The sequence below is a fragment of the Protopterus annectens genome, chromosome 5.part0 (genome assembly GCF_019279795.1).
Source record: "Protopterus annectens isolate FY-2018-M chromosome 5.part0, PAN1.0, whole genome shotgun sequence".
Taxonomy (NCBI): Eukaryota; Metazoa; Chordata; order Ceratodontiformes; family Protopteridae; genus Protopterus; species Protopterus annectens.
The window spans coordinates 1,246,659,765-1,246,682,815 of NC_056735.1; the positions used below are offsets into that span (position 1 = coordinate 1,246,659,765).

At 40.0% G+C, this 23,051-nt stretch overlaps 1 protein-coding gene across 4 annotated transcripts in view; it reads right to left on the reverse strand.

Annotated features, from left to right (window-relative positions):
• Positions 1–23,051, reverse strand: part of BBX (BBX high mobility group box domain containing) — a 2,705,004-nt gene that overhangs the window by 1,041,135 nt on the left and 1,640,818 nt on the right. For all 4 annotated transcript variants that reach the window (XM_044071093.1, XM_044071095.1, XM_044071094.1 and 1 more), the window contains one exon: positions 19,154–19,913. In XM_044071093.1, coding sequence (XP_043927028.1) covers positions 19,154–19,913 — 760 coding nt within the window. The remainder of the gene's footprint in view (positions 1–19,153; positions 19,914–23,051) is intronic.

A 23,051-nucleotide genomic window follows, 5' to 3' on the forward strand; every position in this document is an offset into this window, starting at 1 on the left:
TGTACTGCTTCTGACCAGTGTAGGTCTCTTATGTGGTATCTGGTCAAAGGGACACAGTAATAGAAGAGGCAATCAGTCTTAAGAGTTGTAGAACAAGTCTTGCTTGAGCGTGTTGCAACACTAAGGGCTACAGACCTTAATAATTTGACTCTTGCCAGAAGTTGTTTTGCTATCTGATGCACAGTGTCTATTTTGCTCTGAGATGGGAATAGTTTGCTTTTGTCGTAGTTTATTGATGTTCCCCAAGTGATTTGTCAGGGAAAGAAACACTGACTGGTGTAACAGTAGATGCCTGAAGGTAGCAGTTAGAAGCCATTTGTCTAAATATGGGAAGACTTGGATCCCTTGTAGCCACAGGTAAGTTGTTATAAATGCCATAATCTTGGTGAACACCAGCGGAGATCAAATGGCAGCACTTTGAACTGATAGTGAATTTTCCAGATAGAAAAGGAAGAATCTCCTGGATTGCTTCTGGATCTTGATATGATAGTAGGTGCCCTGGAGACCAATAGAGCACATCCAGGTATCCTTCCTCAAAAGGGGTAGAATGGACTGTATCATGACCATCCAGAATTTTTGTCTGTTTGGCATACTGATTTAGACTGCTGAGATCCAATATTGGTCTGAGGTCCCCTCTTTTTTTTGGGCTAAGAATTTGGACCTTGAAGAAGCAGGTCCTGATAGTAACTTCTGAAGTGTCAGGGACTGAAGTCTGGGGCAGTCCTGGAGCAAAAGGAAGTTTTTGGGTAGGGAATTCGGATCCTGGTTGCAGTAGAATGCAGATGCAAAAAGGCACTCCGGATCTACTGACCTTTTCTTACCTTTCTCTATCCTTTCTTCTAAATACTACACTAAATGGAGGAGGAAAATGCAATCATTTTTCACCTATAGTGAAAAAAGTTGGAGCTCTCTGCAGCCTCTCTGGTTTTGCTGGCAACAAGAGAGATCTGGGTAATTCAGGCAGGAGATGAGAAATGTGGGGAGGAGTTAGAGCTCCTTGATCCAATACTCTGGTATAAGGCTCCGAGGGCAGATCAGACAAAAACAGACAACTCTGGATATTACATTTCACAGGAACACGTGTTTTTAATTGAGAACTTTGACACACATCCAATAAATATTTCAGATTGTGCACTAATAACTGCTATGATACAAATGCAGGATAATGAAGTAAAGATGAGAGATGGGCCCTTCCCCACTTACCTGTTAAAAAGAGAGGAATGGGTAGTGGAAATTATCTGGGAGTTATTAGGGGAATATAGAAAATACTCCAGAACTTACAACCTAGGTACTGGTGAATAAAATAAAACTAGAATTTAAAAATAGGGTAGAAATAAGAGAAAAAAAGATATCTGGTTAAGAAGCAACAAAAATTATTTAGAAGGGCTAACAAACGTTGAAGTATTAAAAAATAAGGGGAATCTTGCAAAACAAGAAGAGGCACAATTGTGAGTGCTAAAGAGAAAATAAGGGAAAATATGCAGGAGTTTAAAAGACTGCTGTTAAGCAAGTGTTTTTTTTTTTTTTTTTTTTTTTTTAATAAGAACTCTACAGGACAAAAACCTTTTAACACAGTGACTTGGGCAACAGAAAGTAGAAAGGGTTGTTTGTTTTATTTATTATTATTTAACATTTGCTTACTGGGGAAGTCTAAAGAGTACAGCTCCTTTTCGGTGGAGGCCAGGGGAGAAATACTCCAGACACGTCTTTGGAATATCGGAGGAAACCTACACAAACACAAGGAGGACATGCAGATTCAGAACAGAAGGCAGCCCAGCTAAGAATCGAACGGGAGAATCGCTTACTGTGAGGCGACAATGCTAACCACAGCACTGTTGCCAAACTTAGGAAGCTTATAACAGGAAAAATAACCACAAATCATGCGGAGGTTGCAGAGCTATTTTAGACATTTTATAACAATTTGTATAAAACAAAGAAGTAGGGGAGATAAAGAAAATGAACAAATGTAAATATTTATGAAAGACTTAAAAATGCAAAGCTTAGAGGCAGATGAGGCTTAAAAACTAAGTTAAGATATGAGGAGATGAGATAAAAATGGTGATGTATAACAAGTCTGCATGAATATCTTCAGGAACAGATGCTACTCTGGTGAAAGTTTCGAAGCTAGGAAGGAAGAAAGGGATAAAGATCTAGAAGGTTTTAACAGTACTTTAAAAGGAGGGGAAGCACCAACATCCTGGAAAAAAAAAGCTGGGGTTGCTGTAATACCAAAATACAGTGAAGACCTATCTGACTCAGCTTCATATAGTCCCATTTCAATCTTAAACCATGACTACCTAGTGCTTATGTCTATAATCACTAAAAGAATGGCAAAGGTGAGGCCAAAATTGACGGATGTGAACCAATGTGGTTTTTTGAAGGAGAGGCAAACATTTACAACATTAACAGAACAGTTATGACACAAAGGGAAGCAGAATGTAAGAAAACAGCACTGTTATTAGTGGGTCTTGATGCAGAGAAAACATTCGACAGAATAAGCTGGGATTTCATGAGTAGGGCAATGGAGTCATTGCATTTTCTGACACAATAATAAGGTTAATTAGTAAGATGTATGAAGGATCAGAGTAAAAAAAAAAAAATCAAAGTGGGAAGGTACCTCTCTGATAAATTAGGTCTGAACAGAAGGACCAGGCAAGGGTGTCCACTTTCCCCTTTATTATTTGCGTTATATTTAGAACTGGCAAAGAAAATAAAGGACTCAGAAACTCAAGGATATAATCGGTATGGTGTTTAAGAAAGGTTGGCTTTATTTGTAGATGGTATTATTTTGTACCTTTTGGAACCAGAAAGGGACTTCAGTGTTTTAGAACATTCTAAAACAGTTTTCTTTCTTTTTTTTTTTTTTTGGGGGGGGGGGGGGCAGATATAAAAAATGAATGAAGTTACAGCAATAAACTATGTTCATAAGTTCATAGGTAGGTACTAGGTCATCTGCTCGAAGGCATTTATAAGCCTAGCTGGAATGTACTGGCTTTCGCCACCCCCTTTGATTAGTTCCCTGTGTCTCTGTCCAGTAGAGCCACTGAAGTGATCCCCGGGGTAAACTTTCCGTTTCCCATCCACTCGTCAAGTTTTCTCTTGAAGAGTGTTAGTGAGGAGCTCTGCCTAATGTAGACTGGAATCTTATTCCAGAGCATGGGAAGTTCTGGGACAGGAATCTATCCCTCCAGCACGTCCCATTTATTGTTGTGGTGAGATTTAGATCCCTAGAGCGTGTGGCTCGAGGGGATATGTTTTTTTTTTAGGTGGAGCATGTCCATCAATTCTAGGCTGGACATGGCCATGTATGTCAGGCAGAGATCACCTCTGAGTAGGTGGTATGCAACCAAGTACAGCTGGAGTTTCTTCAGTCGAGCCTCATAGGGCATCTGTTTTAGGCCAGTGATCCTCTTGGTGAGGTACTTCTGTGGTCTTTCCAGCTGTTGCAGGTGTCTTGTAAGGTACATCCCAAATGGGGCATTGTACTCTATGATGGGTCTGATGAGTGATGCGTAGAGGGGCACAATGACCTCTTCTTGATCTGGATGCAAACCCTTTTTGTGATTAGGTGGGCCACATAGAACGATTTTCTAACCACTTTGGCAATGTGAATTTCAAAGGAGAGATTACTATCTACTTGGGTCCCCAGATCCCTTATTACGTCTTCTGTACTTTAGGGGCTACCACCTATGTGGTAGTTTGTGGGTACTTTGTTTTTTCCAAAGGGGGTGACTATGCACTTTTTGGCATTTAGCTTGAGGCCATGGTTCTGACACCAGGTATCTGTCTCAGTGAGACCCTTTTGGACAATGTCTGTGTCAGCCAGAGAGTCAATTACAGCCCCTAGTTTGCAGTCGTCTGTGAACTTGGTCAGCCAAAGTCCTCCTGTGCTTGCCTGTACCTCTGAGAAGTATATGCCAAACAGGAGGGGTCCTAGTACTGAGCCCTGGGGAACATCACTTGTAACAGATTTGGAGTCAGACCTAGCTCCCGCAACTCTTACCATGTGGGTTCTGTCTGTGAGCCAGTTGGCAACCCATTTTGTGATGTAGGGGTTTATGTTCAGGCTGGTGAGCTTGTCTATAATACCAGAATGGGGAATGGTGTCAAATGCCTTTGCGAGGTCTAGGTAGGCTGTGTGGACCACCTTTCCCTCATCTATAACCTTTGTAACTGTCTCAAAGAAGTCCATCAGGTTTAGGAGACATGATCTGCCCTTAAAGCCAAACTGGGTGGGGTTCAGTGTTTGGAGGTTCCCAATGTCTCTGTTAATGAGATCCATGATGATGCACTCCACAGCCTTGCAGACCAAGCTAGTCAGGCTTATAGGGCGATAGTTCCCAGGGTGTGTGTGTGGCTCCACCTTTGTGGAGCGGAATAACCGTTGCTGTCCGCCACTCTATGGGCACGTAGCCTGTGGAGAGAATGAGTTTGAACAGTGTGTTTAGGTGAGGGGTTAGTTCATCTTTGAGCTCGTGTAGGACGCAGCCTGGGACACTGTCCGGTCCCATTGATGCTGTGTTTTTGGCTTTGGAGAGGGCTGTTTTAACATGCGTGCCTGTGATTTCAGGAGCACTACATTCTTCTGGTATGGTTATGGGCCGTTTTTGGGGTGAGAGGGGGATGAAGTTTGCAATGAACCTGTCTGCCAGGATTTTGGTGATATTGGTCGGTTCAGTATATTTTGTGCTATTCTGCACTAACTCCAAGCAGATCTGAGAATTGCCACTTAGATTCTTGACATAGCTAAACAATGCCTTGTGGTTATCTTTGGAGTCCTTGGCAATATTTCTTTTGAAGCTAGCCTTGGATGATTTTATGAGGGATTGTAGTTTCTTGCTGATACTGATTCAGGGATGTCTTGTCTTCTTGGGATTTTACTCTTTTTCTGTACTAGTTTCCTCCTTCTATTGTATAGCTTGTTTATGGCAGGGGTCCACCAGACTGGTTTCCTTAAAAGGGATTCTGTTAAAGCATCTAAGGATATGTGGGATGAGATAAAAAAAACAACTCAAGAATGGAAGTTCTTGCCTACTGATACAGATAGCAAGATACAAGCAGTAAAAATGTTTTAGTCCCTTTGGTTTTTATACACAAGTCAGGCATATTTTTATCAACAAGAGGAGAGGTTGTGAACAGTAATTTTATTTTATTTTACATTTGTTAACCGGGATTGTCTGACTGAGCAAAAGGACTTTTTCAGCAGAGGGCCGGGGAGAAAAGTCCAAAACATAGTTACAAAAAAATAACCGTTACAAACACAGTTAACATTATAAACATTCATAATAAAACTTGTAGAACAGTTGTCATATATATATATATATATATATATATATATATATATATATATATGCAGTTACAATTATCTATAAAAATGTTATGAAGACTACTGCAGCAGAAGGAAAGGAGATAGTGTTAGGTAAAAAATGATGAAGTAGACTAGTTTAAGTTGTACAAATTTTGGTATAGAGATGGAATAATGGTAAGACAGAGGAAGTTAGGTTTGTTATTTAGTGGAGGTATATTCAAGGAGGCTGAGAACAGGTACAAATCCAGTGACTTTTTAAGTACTCTTTAGTGGCTAGTTTGAATACTTTAGGATGTGAAAGTGATCTAATTTCTTGTGGGAGTTTGTTCCAAGCAATACAGGGATGGTAGTTGTATGTAATGGCTCCTATTTTGGACTTGGGCTTGTAAATTCGTAAAAGGTCTTGGGTAGAGCTCCTGACTAGTCTGAATGAAACATAGTGGCAGATTATGGTGTCTAGTGCTGGACAGTAGGAATGTGAATAAATAATGGAGTGTATAACTTGGAGCTGAGAGAGGAGTAGGAGGTCTAGTAGTGTGAGCCATTTTAGATGTTTGAGAGAGATACAGTGGTGAGATTTGTAGGTTCGTTGTGCAGCAAATCACGCTATTTTGTGATAGGTTGATTTGAGTTTGCCAAGTAAGATGGAGCTAAGATTTCTGAGTATTTGGGAGCAGTATGTTAAACATGGCAAACGATAAGCATGTGTGATTGTGGTTCTAGATTCAGAGGTTAGGAATTTTGTATTTCTGTAGAGAAGTCCTAGTTTTTTATGGGTTTTCCTGATGCAGTTATTTATGTGGAGGTCGAATTTTAGCTGATTATCAATGGTTACACCAAAGAGTTTAGTACTAGAGTCAGCAACTATGAGAGTGTGATTTAGTATTGTTGAAGGATTTTATTTGGGAGGGGAAGAAGGCAAGAGTCAAGTGGGATAAGCTGATCCTCCCAAAACAAGGAAATTTAAGATTACCTAATCAGAATGGATATTTTAGAGCTACACACTTAAGGATCCTATATATAACACAAGCAGAAAGCTACAATTCAAAGTGGAAAGGGGTGATGATGAAGCAGTAAGGGGTAATTCACAAAATAAGGAAAAATGGGACTTTGGATGCAGATTCTTAAGGAGAATATCAGCCATACAGAATATTCTATTCATAAAGCAGAAAATGTATACTAAAAACCTAAGCCAACATGGGAATGGAGAAAGGTGAATCTTCCAATATGGACGACTGCAATTAGGGGTACAGAGAATAGGCAACAGGGGGCTGGAATTTACTGGAGGAAGCTGACAAAGTAAATAGAGAGGAAAAGGTAACAGAAAGGGAACAGGCCAGGAAGACATTTGGTTTGCAGGCTAGCGACTACATTTCGTATCAGGGATTGAAATCAGAATATAGACAAAGAGAAAGTGATAGTGGAATCCTAAATGAAAGACCTGCACTGGCTGACCTTTCAACTGAATCTAGAACAGATGCGGTTCAAAAAAGGGGATAATTAGTAGAGTGCACAAAATACTGCACAGTAACTACAGGAATCGATCAGAAGATTTCAGAAAAGATTGAGAAGAGATTAAATATGCAATTCACAAAGAAACATTGGGAGGACATATGTATGGCTCCCAAATATGTAACAAAATCTAGGCTTTTTTATACCTCAAGCAGACTCTAAAGAAGCTTTCCTCAGGTAGATGGCAAATGATGGAGGTGTAAGGGGGAAGGAAAGAGGTATCTGGGAGCATATGTTCTTGGACTATAATGAGTTGGCAGACTTTAAAAATTCCCTACAGAATACCCTGTAAGGAATTCCGGGTGAGCAAACGGGTGTAACTAAGGAAGTTTTTTTTTTTTTGACTTGGGATAAAAAATCTAAATTGCCTAGACATAGTAACACCTTAAGTTTAATTCTGGTGGCTCATAAAAAAGCAATTAATAGAAAATGGAATACAGAGCTAAAAGAACAGGAAGTGGGATCCTTAGAAAAGGGTAGGAGTAAATTACATAGGAAAAATGAAAAATGTGGGAACAATACAAGCAGAAACATGTTTTGGATTGAGAACAATGTTTAGGAGAAGGCAGGAATTGAATTTATGTAACATTGCTTTGATTATATGACAATATGTGAGATGCGCAATCTTTGTAAATGTGAACTTGAAAAATATGGTTTGATTACTCATATTTAATTCAATAACAGTATTTAAAGAAAAAAACAGAACTGATGTTCATTTTGCTTGGAAGAAAACATGAAAGTCAACTTTCCAGACTTTAAATGGGAAAATAAATCACAATGTAGTGCAGGAAGAGTGGTTAAATCCAGAGGAAGAAAAATTATAATTTATAAATTTGTCTCTATTAATATGAAGTCGCTGAGAGAGAGAATTTTTTTTAAATGTGGTAATTACAGTGATTGTAGGTCTCTGTGATGCTATGAAAAAGGTAGGGACTACCACGATAAACATCAGCTCAGAAAGATTTCACTTTAAGACAGAGCAACAAATTATGAATTCTAACTTGTTTTTTTCCTTCTTTGGATTTAACTAATCCTCCTGCACTTATTTTTTTATTCTATTTACCTTCCTACTACATGTCAGAGTAGCTGACTTGTGCTTTGAGTTTTCTTCCCTGCTTAGTGAACACCAACTTTAATGCATCATGCAGGGAAAACCTTTAGTTTTACACTGGGATAGAAGTTTCTCTCTCTCACTCACACACGCACGCACACAGTATTTGTCTCTAAGGTATAAGTTGTCACAGTAAACATCTGAGCTACATACATTTTCCCAACAATGGCATTTTCAAGCATCTTTTTAAGCCAACGATTAAGTATGATCCATACATGCTGGCTTTGCTACCTACATGTATTATATTTCTTGTAGTCTTTATTCAGTATATGGAAATAAGTATTTGCTGTATTTATTTTATGTATATATTTAGACTACATATTAATGTTTACAGTCACATTACATAAGTTTTAACACAGTTTTTCACTCTTCTGTTGTATCTGCTCACCTGGGCCAGATTTCACCTGAAATGGGTCTTCTGACCAGTCGACATACTTACCTGTCTATAAAACAGAAATAAACAAAAATTATATAATTGGGTCTCCCCCTTTACAGGCACAAGTAGATGCATCTAACCTCAGCAACCTGCCAGATCAAAATCTGAACCAATATAAAACCTAGTTTGGGCCAATAAAAAGGTATCACATCACCCGTGTTCTAGGAGTGCTTTCTATTAGTGGATCAGCATAGTATTCCTTTATTTATTTCCACAGCAGCTGTCAATAAAGCACATCAACATGTTATGGGACAAGATCAGTCTCATTAAAATGTCTATTAATTTCAGTTTCATTAATGATTCTAAAATATGATTGTTAGAAACAAATAAAATTTGTATGCAGAACTGTGGAAAAATTGTTTCATAAGCTAAAGTTATTGCTGTATTTCAAGTGCATTTTTTAATATGTAACAGGGAAAAGCGTTGAAGGAGCATAGGCATGTTACTAGTGTAAAAGGAATCTGTTAGCCTGATTCCTCCAGGCTGAGAGTGAGTTGTTGCTAGGAAAGGTTTGCTGATAAATGAAATGTCCAAGGTCAAAAAACAAGATCCTTAGAGCAGGTGGGCCATGCAAAAGAAGGTGTTCACGTGAAGTCCAAGGTGAGAATCATGAGGAATGAGAAAATTTCTAGTCACTGATTTGTCACAAGTACTGTCACGTCAAAACCTTCCATGGTTGAATTGATAAGTAAATGTATAAAAGACGCAGTTTCTTTTGTTCATTGAGACCGGTTTACACATTTTTATAAAGATGGTCTCCCGGTGTTGTTAAATAAAATTTCTGTTTGCATATCCCAATGTGTTATTCCTGACTAAAGGCAAAATAAGGTAAGTTCTTAATGTTATTTATTTATTACTCTAACATTTTTGTACTGTTCTCTGGTTCTGAACTTTAGTATTGCTGCAAGGCAGTAGTGGGGAATATGGTCCATCAAAGACTGTCTGTGAATTTCACACTGTTTTGTGTGGAATAGTCAGAGCCTCAGATGTGCAGCTATTCAGGGTGCGCAAACAAACTGGCCTTGGCAAGGGAATTGTTTTGTAAGGGAAAAAGGGTGTGGTTTCTCTCTTTTAGACAATTATAGCAAAATGTAGAATGATTGAATAATTGTGTTTTTGTTGAATGACTAAGTTGATTGTAAGGTATGCAAAGTAATAGTGGGAGGACCCCACAGGAAATTTCTTGCTAGTGGGAGGACCTCACAGCAAATGAGAACAATTTATTAAATGTATGTGCACAAATTAACAAAAGGAGGTGCCTCGTGTCGAGGGACGTACCCTCAGCATTGAAAGGTATGAGAGATGTTTTGCGTTAATGTATGAATGAATGAAAAAAAAGGTAAAGATAAAGTTGAAACAAGTTCATGAGCCTACAGCGTGTTGGGATGTAGAGTATGCGCTGTTAAAATCAGTTCATGAGCCAACACCATGTCGGGACATAGAGTATGCACAGTTAACACAAATTTATGAGCCCGTAGCACGCTGGGACGTAGGTGTGACTATGTGGAAGTACCCTCAGAGTGACTGAAACAGTGGTCAGTTCTGGACACAGAACCTATCCACCCCATTATCCCAACTGCAGTGCTAAAGCTGTAACTTTTGAGCTTGTGACGGGATGAAAGCAAGGGAGTGCTGTGGGAAAAGGCTGATAGAAACTTCTCCTCTGTCATTACATGATGACAGAATTCCTACCCTTCCTTCTCTGCATGGTGTGTGGATTACTGTAGTTATTTTCTGTTCTCTGAACTGCCAGAATCTAGGATCTGTAAGGTAAGTCTTTAAAAAATTATTTTTTTTTAAATGGGAACAAAGATAAATAAGCACGATCAAAGTACTGAAAAGGGAACACCTGCATATTTTATGCACCATAATTATGGGAAAGAAAGTTGGAAGTATTTCCATGACTGGTTTCAGCTTACTAAGAATTGTTCTGGTGGGGTACTTTCATTAAATGGAACTTACAGGACTAAACTGATGAAACTGAAAGGTGTTTTGGAAGAAAAGAAAAGCAAAGTGGGGAACAAATGGCATACACCGAAGCACTTAAAAGGGAAAAGGAGTCAGCATTAAGAGGGTTGCAGGATTTATTTATTTATTTTACATTTGTTGACCAGGATAGTCCGACTGGATATATGTCTATTTTCAGCAGAGGCCCGGGGAGAAAAGCTCAAATGCAGGATGCTAATAAAAATTGCTGCAACAGGTAAAAGAGGTTAAGAAGGCAGTACAGACCAGTAAAAAGGAATCCCTTTATCCTGTCTTAGCAGGTTTGGAACAAATGGATGAAGGCTAAAACGAAGGCAGAAACGTCTAAGAGGAGGATAATCCTCCAGCAGCTACTGCACCCCCCACCCCATATGCACAGGTATGGGTACCTCCTGTACAAGATTCTGCTGTTACTCAGACCCTTACCTTTCAGTCAACAGTCCATTGATCACACAGTCAGCATGCTGTTACATCTCAGATTAGCTCCCCTGTTCAATCTTCATCTTCTGAATAGGCATCTGCAGTCGAGGAAGGTTCTTCTTCCTATCCTTTTCAAATAGCTTCTACTTATCCAAAAGGGGTATTAGTATTACACTCCTGTCACTAATAACGCATGCTCACATGATAGAGTACAACAAGAGATTGTGGCCTCTGGAGGGGATCGTTTGGCACCTCTCAGGGAAATTCTGGGGGCTAATAGAGAACTTGTTCATCATCCTTGGACCACTGCTGATTTGCATACTATGTCTAAACGTTTTCCAAACATTAGGAAAGATCCGTTAAAAGTTTAGAGAGAAATTATAACTATGACAGAATGTTACAATCCTACAGATTTAAATCAGCTGCTTAGGGTAATTACTTCAGATAAATTAAAAAAGCAGTTACTGGAAAAAGCTGAGATAATGGATTTTAATCTCATGGGGAATGCATTAATAGATAAAAGGACGGCATTGTTAAACAAAATTACAGATGTGTGTCAAGTCAGGACCGACTGGTCTAAAATACAGGCATGTAAACAAAATAAAGGGAAAGCTCCTGCAGACTATTTGAGTCACCTTAAAACAGTATTTGCTAAACATTCAGAAATATGAGACCCAGAAGAGCAAGCTAAGCCAGCTATTGCAGCAGCCTTTGTGCAGGGTCTGCAAGCCCCTGTAGAAAATCAAATAAAGTAAGTGCTCATACACTGGTAGGGAAAGGACTTAAGAGTCTTTATTAAGTGCTACAAACATCACTGTACAGAGTATCAGAAAAAACAGAGGAAGGGACACTGAGAATAAGCTGTTAACTTTACAAATCAGGCAGCTGGAAACCCCAAGGGGTTGAGGCAAAAGCAGGGGAAGGGATAGAAGAATTGCTACGGGATTTAGTAAAAGTACTGGGAGAGGGGAATGAAGTACAGTTGGTTGTCAACAATGAGCTGGCAATGACCTCTTGCTTCGACTGTGGAGAAGCAGGACATTGGAGAGGAGAATGCCCACAGGCGAATGCAGAGAGTCCAAGATACTTGGACTGAATGGCAACCAAATTATAACAATGCAGTTTTTCCTCCACCACCTCCTCACACTGGAAGGAGTCAGGAAGCACCATACTGACTACGTCAGGGAAACAACACATAAATAAATCTTAATTCTCTATTGCCAATAGATCAAACCGGACCTTGTGTTAAGGTGAAAATAAATTCAAAGAAAATCCCATTTCTGGTGGACACTGGAGCCACTAGGTCTGTGTTAAAAATTACTTCAGATAGTCAAATACCAGTATCAAAGCATAAAGTAAAGGCAGTTGAAGTGACAAATGCTACTGTTACGTATCCTGTCTCAGAACCTATCTCCATTTCTTTAGGTCCAATCGAAAAAAGGCATTTGTTCCATCTGAGCACTACTGCACCAGTAAATCTGCTAAGAAGAGATCTGTTATGCAAGCAGGGCTGTACTATTTACTGTACCCCAGAAGGAGTGTACTTGGATGTTCCGACAGAATCAGAGGGGAAGTATTAGCAGTTTTAGCAGAAGCTGAGGAACAGCCTGTTAAAAGCATACAGGCAGATGAAAAGTTACTAAAGCAGGTACCTGCCAACTTGTGGGCTAAATACGCTAATGAAGTAGTTATACTGAAATCAGCAGAACCAGTAAAAATAAAACTAAATCCATCAAAACCTCTCCCTAGAGTTCCACAATATCCACTAAAGCTGGAAGCAGAGCAGGGAATCAAACCTGTAATTCAGTCTCTGATACAGCAAGGAATAATACCACCAGCTAAAAGCCCTTGCAATACTCCTACTCTCCCTGCGAAAAAGTCAGGAAAAGATACTTATAGATTTGTACAAGACTTAAGGGCTGTAAATAATGCAGTACTGCCTACTTTTCCTGGAGTTCCAAATCTAGCAACAATATTGAGTTGCATACCACCTACAACTAGTTAGTTTTCCGTGACAGATTTATGTTCAGCATTCTTTTCTACACCTATTCACCCTGAAAATCAGTTTCTATTTGCTTTTACTTATCAGGGACAGCAATATACCTGGACACGGTTACCATAAGGATACACAATCTCCTTCATTTTCTCCTCAAATTCTGAAAAAATATTTGAAAAATTTGACATTTCCGGGTGGGTCTGTGTTGGTACAATATGTAGATGACTTACTAATAGCATCAAATTCCTTTCAGCAGTCTCAGCAGGGCACCCTGCATCTTCTGACTACCCTTACAGAAAGGGACACAAAGTGTTGAAAGAGAAACTATAACTGTAGTCACGCCATTTAATATCTCAGGGTAGTAGGAAGGTGTTACCATTTCATACTGATGCAACATCAAAGGCCCCACATCTGACTACTCAGCAACAGCTTAGATCTTTCCTTGGTATGATAGAATACTGCAGACTGTGGATTCCTAACTATGCAGAAATTGCTAAACCTTTGACAAATCTTTTAAAGCAGGATACACCGGAACCGCTCCCTTGGGATAGTGGAGAAGAAAATTAATTTCAGAATTTAAAACAAGCTTTAGCTACTGTCCCAGCTTTAGGGTTACCAGACTGACAAACCTTTTATGTTATTCTGTCATGAAAGAAATGGATTTGCACAGGGAGTACTTGCAAAAAAACATGGGAACAGCTATCATCCATTAGCTTATTACAGCACAGCACTTGATTCTGTTGCAAAAGGATTTCCACCCTGTTTAAGGGCAGTTACTCTTGCACAATCGCTGGTGCTCAGGCATGATCTTACAGTAGCTGTCCCTCAATTCTGTATCATCTCTTTTACTTAAGATGAAAACTCAACCACTCTCGACTGCACATCTAACTAAATATGAACTTACGGTTCTCTCTGATCTGCTGTCCCATCCTACATCCTGCATCTCTGTTGCCTCCTGCTAAGAATGGTAGATGACTGTGCTTGTGTGACTATCTACTTTCCCCTATGAAAGACTTAAAGGACACTCATATATCCAACGCTGACATAAACCTATTCGTGGATGGTTCCTGTGGAAGAAATCAAAGGGGACAACTGACTGCAGGAATATCCATTTGCACTGAAGATACAATACTGTTGCAACAAAGAATAGCGGGTGTTCACTCTGCTCAAATAGGTGAATTAGTGGCTCTGCAAAAAGCCTGTGAGTTAGCCAAACACAAGGTGGCCAACATTTTTACAGACAGCTGTTATGCTTTTGGGGTGGTACATGATTTTGGGCAACTTTGGAAGCAGAGAGGGTTTTTGACCTCTTCAGGAAATCAAATTAAAAATTCAAGGCACATAAAATCAGAGTTAGATGCACTTTTGCTACCTAGGAGGCTGTCTGTAATCAAATGTTGTACCCATCAAAAGGGCACAGATGCTGTAACAAAGGGCAATAATTTGGCAGACCAAGCTGCTAAGCAGGTAGTAGAAGACTACTGCAAAGATCTGTGCATGTTAACTGACAAACTCCAACAGTAACGATCTGTTTGATTTTAAGTAAGTGTCAGCCTTTCAAGCTAATACATCACAGGGAGTTCAGAGGTGGCTTAACGACGGATGCATTAAATCCACTGATGGATTGTGTCGACATCCAGACGGCCGACTGGTGGCGCCTGCCTCTTTACTACCTTACCGGGTAAGGGCATATCATTTACCAGCCCATGCAGGTAAGGCAGTTTTATTTAATCAAATTACCCGAAATTGGAATGCCCTTCATGTCTCCTATTTGATACTTCAGTATGTAAATAATTGTGCTACATGTCAAGACTATAATGTTAGTAAAAACGCAAAGATTAAGACTGGATGTTTACCACCATCCTGGGGACCCTTTGTTAATATGCAGCAGGACTTTATTCAGATGCCTAGGACTCTTTTAACTTAATTTATTTTGGTGGTGGTATGCATGTTTTTGGCATGAGAGAAAGCTTACTCAGGTCGCAAAGCTGACGCAGTCACAGTTGTCAAGAAACTCGTGTATGAATTTATACCACGTTTTGGTATACCATATACACTATTAATTGTGACCAGGGAACACAGTTTAATAACTCATTAATGAAAGAGCTATGCAAAATTTTTAATACTAAGTTGAGTTTTCACTGTCTCAACCATCCACAGTCATCTGGATTAGTAGAAAGGGTAAATAGGACCCTTAAAAATAAAATGTCAAAGATTTGTGCTGAAACCCACTTAATGTGGTCCCAGGCCCTCCCCTTAACATTACAGAACATCATGGCCTGACTGAATATCACCTGAAAGTTGAGTCTGTATGAAATATTAATGGGGAAATCCATGGCCCTTCCAGCTACCCCTCCAGTGGGAAATGCAGATTTAACTTTTTCAGATGACGCTATGATTTCATACCGATGCAAACTTGTCTGTCTGTATTTTACAGTAATATTATTGAACAATAAAAGCAGTACTTCCCCAACCTCATGACCAGCCTTGTCATCAACTGCAGCCAGGTGATTGGGTTTATGTCAAAACTTTCCAGAGAAAAAACGGTCTAATCTAAGGTGGAAAGGTCTTTCCAGGTGCTGTTAACAACCCTGACTGCTCTTCGCTGTGCAGGACTACCAACTTGGATCCATTCGTCTCATTGCAAGAAAACTTGTCATGTGGGGACCCCAAACAAACCACTGCAGTCAACAGAGGGAGATCGAGGTGCGACAGACGAATCATCTGCCCAGTGAAGAAAATCAACTTCAGTAGCAGTTCATGATGAATCCGGTGACAAAAGGTACACTTACTTTGTTTTTCCTGCTGCTTCCTCTTATAAACTGGTCAAGAGAAAACTGTTTCTTGCTGGTTCTTCGGCAATATGCTATAGACTTGAATGTAACAAACTGTTGGGTATGCTCGCATATACCTCATCATTCTAAGGCAGGAATTCCTATGATTCCCGTCCTTGCATCACAGGTGTAATCTGCAAAAGATCTTAGTGACATCAGTCTAACTTGGCGTAATGTAACTGATTTTTTGAAGTTTGCCTCTTCAGCTTGCAACCACACATCATGGGGACACATGTTATGCCAGAAATTAGACTGTACCGGTAAAACAACAACAAATGTAATGATACCACGCATGAAAACGTGCTAGACTCTTTGCACTTAAAAAGCTATGACTGGCGGCGTGGCATGGGCACAACAAAGGATTGTTACTACATCTGTGGTAATCGTGCTTACCCCTGGTTGCCCTACAAATTGGTCTGGGATTTACTACCCCTGCTAATCAGCATTTTGAAAATCCACCAGCAGGTAGACTGAGAAATAAGTGAGCAATCCACTGGGCAGAGCAAGTACTTTCAGTCTTTACTCCTGGATATGGAGTGCAAAGGACAATGCTCGAAATCACCATGCTTGCTTGCTCATATTCTTCAGGAGGTAGTCAACGAAACTTCGCATCACATTAGAATGGTAAATCGAAAAATTACTAAAATGCGAACTGTGGTGTTACAAAATCAATTAGCACTTGATATAATGCTTGCTGCAAAAAGGGGGGTCATGTGCCATCATAGGGAGTTGTTGCTGTTCATATATTAGTTACTATTATGATAAACAGGAAAAACTGGCAAATTTCATGGAGCAAAGGGCCAAAAATTTGGACAGTACATCATAAAAATGGACTCTCTCTGGATGGTTGGGCATAGTTTTTGGTAACCTGAGAATTAGTATAGTCCAATGTATTGTAATTGTACTTTTTATTATATTTTTAATCATTTTAACATTTTCTATTTTAAAGGCTGTAATTACAAGATGTTTAATCCCGCCTGCACATAAAATGCCGCTGCCATATCAGATAATGAAAATTCTACTGTAGTAAAAGATAAATACTACAATGCTGAAGCTTATTTTAAGCTAAAAAAAAAATAAAAATAGAAGTACATGTATTGTAGGACACTAACACTGTCAAAGGGGGGATTATGGGACAAGATCAATCTTATTAAAATGTATATTCATTTCAGTTTCATTAATGATTCTAAAATATGATTGATTGTATGCAGAATTGTGGAAAAATAGTTTCATAAGCTGAAGTTACTGCTGTGTTTCAATTGCATTCTTTTAATGTATAACTGGGAAAAGTTAAGTGTCGAAGGAACAGAGGCATGTTACTAGTGTAAAAGGAATTTGTTACCCTGATTCCTCCAGACTAAGACTGAGTTGTCGCTAGGAAAGGTTTGCTGATAAATGAAATGTCCAAGGTCAAAAAACAAGATCCTTAGAGTAGGTGGGCCATGTAAAAGAAGGTGTTCACGTGAAGTCCAAGGGGAGAATCACGAGGAATGAGAACATTTCTAGTCATTGATTTGCCACAGTACAGTAACATCAAAACCTTGCATGGTTGAATTGATAAGTAAATGTATAAAAGATGCAACTTCCTTTATTCATTGAGATTGGTTTACACATTTTTGTGAAGATGGTCTCCCAGCGCTGTTGAATAAAATTTCTGTTTGCACATCCTAAAGTGTTATTACTGACTGAAGGCAAAGTAAGGTAAAGTCTTAATGTTATTTATTACTTTAACAAACGTATGTTTAGCAGCTGACAAGATCAGGAGCTGAACTACACGGGGAAATACAATGCACTGATATTTACAGAAAAGTAAAATGAACTGAAGCCAGGCTGTTTTTTCTCCCAAACATGACATGAAGCAAATACTAACCAACCTCTGTGGTAATTGCACTCGTCACATATGTACTACTTGAGCAACATTTGCTCATTACAGACAAATACATGATACAAAACATTTGTGTAGAGATGTGGATTCTTTCAAACATCTTGTTCATCCAGGGAAAAACAAAAGGAAAAAAAAAAAAAACAGAGTGGTTCTGGGATATAATCCTCTGGAAACAATGCCATTACAAAAAAGTCAGTAACTGTGCTGCTGGTCATCTTAACTGTGGGAGCACCTAAACATGCTGGTGTAAGTGCACATCCTTTAATTCCTTAATACTTTCCTTTGATTTTGAACAATGTACGAGTAAAGACCTTAATGCTGCATATACCTTATACTTGCGGCTGTACTATGAACAGAAATGTTAAGGGCAAGTACAATTTATACACAAAAGCATTACAGGTCACAGTCCACTAGTGCAGAAATGAAGAAGTCATCCATGATAACCAATGATGACTTTGGGTCAATTGAGAAACAGTCAAGGAAAGGGGACATCTAAGTATCATAGGGTCGTCTCTTAATCCCAGTGGTATGACATGGGTGCGAACTTAGTAATAAACGTCTCCTGCCTCCTGGTAAAGTAGCAATGGCTAAATAGTATAGTCTGGCATGATGCAACAGAGAATAAATGATAATGTCTTGCCTTATTAACACTGCAAGCATCACTAGGTGACTGCGCAAACCACTAGTGTTAGTGGCAAAAGAAATCCCTGAACAGTGGCCACAGTTAGCATCAAAACCTGCTTGCTGGAACAAAAAAAAACATTACTAAGTTGGTGTAGGGGGGCAGTAATGGGTGGTAACCATAATGCTGCCCCTAGCCCAAACCTAACCCTATACCATACCTTAATAAAAACCTTCTTGTAACACTGCCTCTATTCAGACAAATCTGATGCTAGTGTTATTGGGGGGGGGGGGGTTAGTGTGAAAATTGCGAAAGGAAATACTTTTCCTCTCTCAATCTTCTGTACCTTCAATATTTAGTGTGTCCAGTATTCTGTGTGTTCAAACTTCTTAATGCTGTTTTTAAACACATTAAGAATGTTCAACCATATAGAGGGCAACCTTCTTGAAATCCCTTAAAAACTATCTATACCATTTTAAGTGGAAGACATTTCCTAGTGTCAACTGGCTTCTGAACAGGATTATGGTACATGATCAGCCTACAAAGCTAAGACTCAAACATACTCAAACTTTGCTATCAAGTACCATAAACATCAACCCCCAACATTACAAACTTTTATGAATGATAAAAAGCACTACTATTTCCAGTAGAGCTCTTTTGAATGTGTACCTTTAACTCCTAGTGGGCGTGGCTTTAGCATTTAAAAATTTAAGTTATCACCTTACATTTTTAACAAATACCCATTGACAGAGGTCATATATCAAAGACAATTGTGTTTGCTATCATGTATGCTTCAAGATAAAATTTTCCGATACCTTGTATGTAACATGGTTTTGGAATTATTAATGCAAATATGAACAGGCAATATTTGACGCCTAGAGGAGCAGTAGGAGGTAACTGCAGAAATGCCTGTAGACGTCACTCAGCTGTAATGAGTTAAGCTCAACACATTTCATGGTCATAAGTGAATGCATTCTGGCCTAAAAACTGTAAAGTATGGAATTTTATTCTGTGAACTATGTGAATTAACCTATTTCACTTACCTCTGTCAACATTAGCTCGCAAAGATGTCAGCATGCCCTCAGAAACTAAGGTTTTGTAAAGAGCACCTTTGCAAGACCTTTCAGATTTGCGCGAACCACCTGCTTCTGCCTTTTTACAGTCTTCCACTTCCTCAGTTTTCACATGTTCCAGCACATTAGGTGGTTGCCTGTTCTCCCCAAGAGAGGATGGATCATGCGTTATGCCTTCTAAAGACTTTAATATCAGTGGACTTGTGGGAACACTGAGAGATTCAGGTGATGTTGGCTCATAAATGGGTTCAAAAGTTTTTTCTTTCAACTTCTTCAACTTTGGTTTTATTCTTTTCTTCAGCAGTCTTGCATCTAACAAACTCCCTTTGGCACTGGGGAAGAAGCATATTTTTTTTCGTGGTCTTTCTACATTCTGCTCAGCCCCCCAGTCCCCTTTGGCAACTGCCTCAATGGTATAAATGACACTTTCTATATCAGATTCGGAAGATTTTCTCTTCTTGCAACCTTTCTTAGTGTTTATTCTGTCTACCTTATTCAAGATGCTCTTGTTTTTTTTCTTTTTTTTCTTAGCTTTCTCCGTTTTAATGTGTCCTAATGTATTGTCTATGCTGATGCCAGTGGCACAAGGGACTGAAGTGCAGAAATGTTCTTTTTTAATGTTCCTGACATCAGATATGCCAGTAACTGCTGAATGTCCAGAAAGTTGTAGACAGCCAACTGTCTCTTCTTTTTCTTTCTTTATTTTAACTCCTTCTGTAGCCAAACACATCTAAAATGCAAAAAAACACCAATGAATATAAAATGAATACAATGACAAAACAGCATTTTTTTAATCAATGCCAACTTAGGTGAGAAATGAAAGCATAACGAGACTCTCTCAAGGATGGCAGTACTATCAAATAAATGGAGTGCAGATGTGTAAATCTAGAGCAATAAGACCCACGCTGTGAATGTGAATGAAAAGGGTCCTAAATAACAATACCAGTGGTCAAGTACGAAGTAAAAGCTGCAACCCTATGAACCTACTTTATACTTCTTAACTACAACAGTAACATTTTCTGACCCTCAGATTATAGGAAGTTACTAGGTTATTGGCCCTAATGCCCTTATAAGCCTAGCCAAGAGTTTAGCCAATGCATAGACAAATCAGCACCCGATGCCCCTGTCCAGCAGAGACACGGGTGGAATCCCAGGGATGTATTTTCTATTTCCTATACAGTTATCCAGATTGCACTTAAAAAGAGGTACTCTGCTTGACGTGGAGAGGGAGTCTATTCCATAGATGGGGAAGTCTCTGGGACACAAATCTGTCCCGCCAGCAAGTCCTATGGATGTCACAGACCAGGTTGAGGCCACGTGTGCGGGTTACTTGAGTGGAGCTTGACTTGCGGATATGCAGCAGTCCCTTCAAGGCAGGGTCTGAGATCGCCTTGTATGCCTGACAGAGGTCACCTCTGAGGAGTCTGTATGAAACAGAATAGAGGGATAGGGCTTTTAGCCTGTGTATGGTAGACTTTTGAGGCCCTGGATTCTCCTGGTGAGGAACCTCTGTGGTCTCTCCAGCTGCTGCATGTGCTTTGCGAGGTACATGTCGAATGGGGTGTTGTACTCAATGGGCCTTATAAGGGAAGAATACAGGGATGTTATGATCTCTCTGTCCCCGGATGAGATACCCTTACTTATGAGGTGGGCCATGTAGAAAGCTTCCCATACAATGGAAGCAACATGGTGGTCAAAAGTCAGGCTGCTATCAATCTGGGTTCCAAATCCCTCACGACTGACTGCGTGCATAGAACGTTGGTATTAACGTGATAAGTTGAGGGGACATCTCCCTCCTCAAAGGTGGTGATGATGCATTTTTTTGTATTCAGCTTGAGGCCATGTTCCTGGCACCAGTCATTTGGGTGAGACCATCTTGGAGGATGTCCACGTCACTAGGGAAATTGATGACAGCTCCCAACCTACAGTCATCTGCAAACCTGGTCAGCGATAGCGCACTGGTTTTGGCCTGTACCTCAGAAAAGTATATCCCAAATAACAGAGGACCCAAGACTGAACCCTGGGGTATGCCACTCGATAAGTGTAAAGTACAGTTGTGTACCTACCATAAATGTAGATGTTCGCGTGTATTCACTGTTGCAGTCATTACAATTGGGTTATCCTGCTGGAGGGCTACCTGCAGTCAGCCCGAGTTCCAAAGTCTAGGTTCGGTGTCGGTTGCTGTCGCCTCTTCCCTGACGTCAGTGCGCCAGGATTATAAAAGATGCAGCCGACGCCATTTTCTTCAGTTTTTCTTGCCCCAGATGTCAGGTGCCCCTAAAATGGTAGGCTACATTATGCCAATAAGCATGCATACACAAAAATCAACTTTTCCTTCCTCTACAAGCAAATACACCACATAGGATGTATAGAATAAAGAAGTATAGATAAGTCCCAGCAAGGTAAAAAGGGGGATGGTGGGAGGGTAACCTCGACTGCAACAGTGAATACACTCGAACATCTGCATTTATGGTAGGTACACAACTGTACTATGTTCATCGTGTTTCACTGTTGCAGTCATTAAAATGGGTTGAATCCCAAAGCTAAGGTTAGGAGGCTGGTGCTAAATAGGATTAGGAGAGGCTATCATGCCCTGCAGAACCGCAGTGGCAAAGCCTGCCCTGGACTTAGAATAGAGAGGTAAGTGGTAGTGCTGTGTAAAAGTATGCACTGAACTCCAAGACGCAGCCTCTAAGATGTCTTTGGTTGGTACTCCTCTGAGGAAGGCTGCTGAAGTGGCTGCTGCTCTGGTTGAATGTGGCCTAATGCCCTTAGGCACTGATTTGCCATGCTGTGAATAGCAGAAATGAATGCAGTGGCCTATCCACTTTGAAATAGTCAGTTTTGAGATAGGCTTTCCTAGTGATCCTGCAGCATATGCTACTAGAAGTCATTCAGTCTTTCTGAAAACTTTGGTTCTGTCCAAGTAGAAGCGTAGCTGCCTGTGAATGTCCAAAGAATGCAGAAGCCTCTCACCCTTATTCTGTGGGTTTGGATAAAAAGTAGGCAAATTAATTGTTTGGTTAAGGGCCACACTGGACACTACCTTAGGCATAAATGTAGAGTTTGTCCTTAGAGAAACCCTGTCAGGATGGAAAATGATAAAAGGTTCCACAGCCATGAGTGCCTGTAACTTTGAGACTTTTCTAGCGGAGGTAATTGCTAGGAGCAGAGCTGTTTTCCAGGATAAGAATTTTATATCAGCTGCAGAGGCTGGCTCAAAAGGAGGCAGTGTGAGTTTTTCCAACACATAGTTGAGGTCCCATGCAGGTATTGGTGCTGTCCTTGGAGGTCTTATGTTTTTGGCCCCTCTGAGGTACTGCCTTAGTAATGGATGAGAAAAAATAGGTGGTTCAGTACTGTAATGAGCTGAAATGGCAGAGGCATGAATTTTAATTAATGAAAAGGAAAGGCCTTTATCCAGCATCTCAGTTAAGTATTGCAAAATCTGAGGAATATTTGGAACAGTCGTGTCAATACCTTGTGCCTGGTTCCAAGCACAGAATCTCTTCCATTTTTCTGCAAAAGATTTTCTGGTGCTAGGCCTCCGGGCCTGCAAAATAACATCCATCACTGCTTTAGAGAGAGGTGCGTCTTGAATGGCTACATTACTCGTCATGCTGCCAGGTTTAAGGTCCTGAGTTGGCTGTGCAGTATCATACTGTCTTGTTGGGTCAATAGGTGAGGAATTTGAGGTAATGTCCAAGCTGGGCATTGAGACAAGCTCTTTAGGATTGGGTACCAGTGCTGGCGGGGCCAGTCTGGGGCAATCAGTATCATTTTTGGCTTCTCTTGTCTGACCTTGAGGAGTACCTTGGGGAGGAGAGGCAGAGGAGGAAATGCATATACTGTTAGGTTTTTCCAGTTG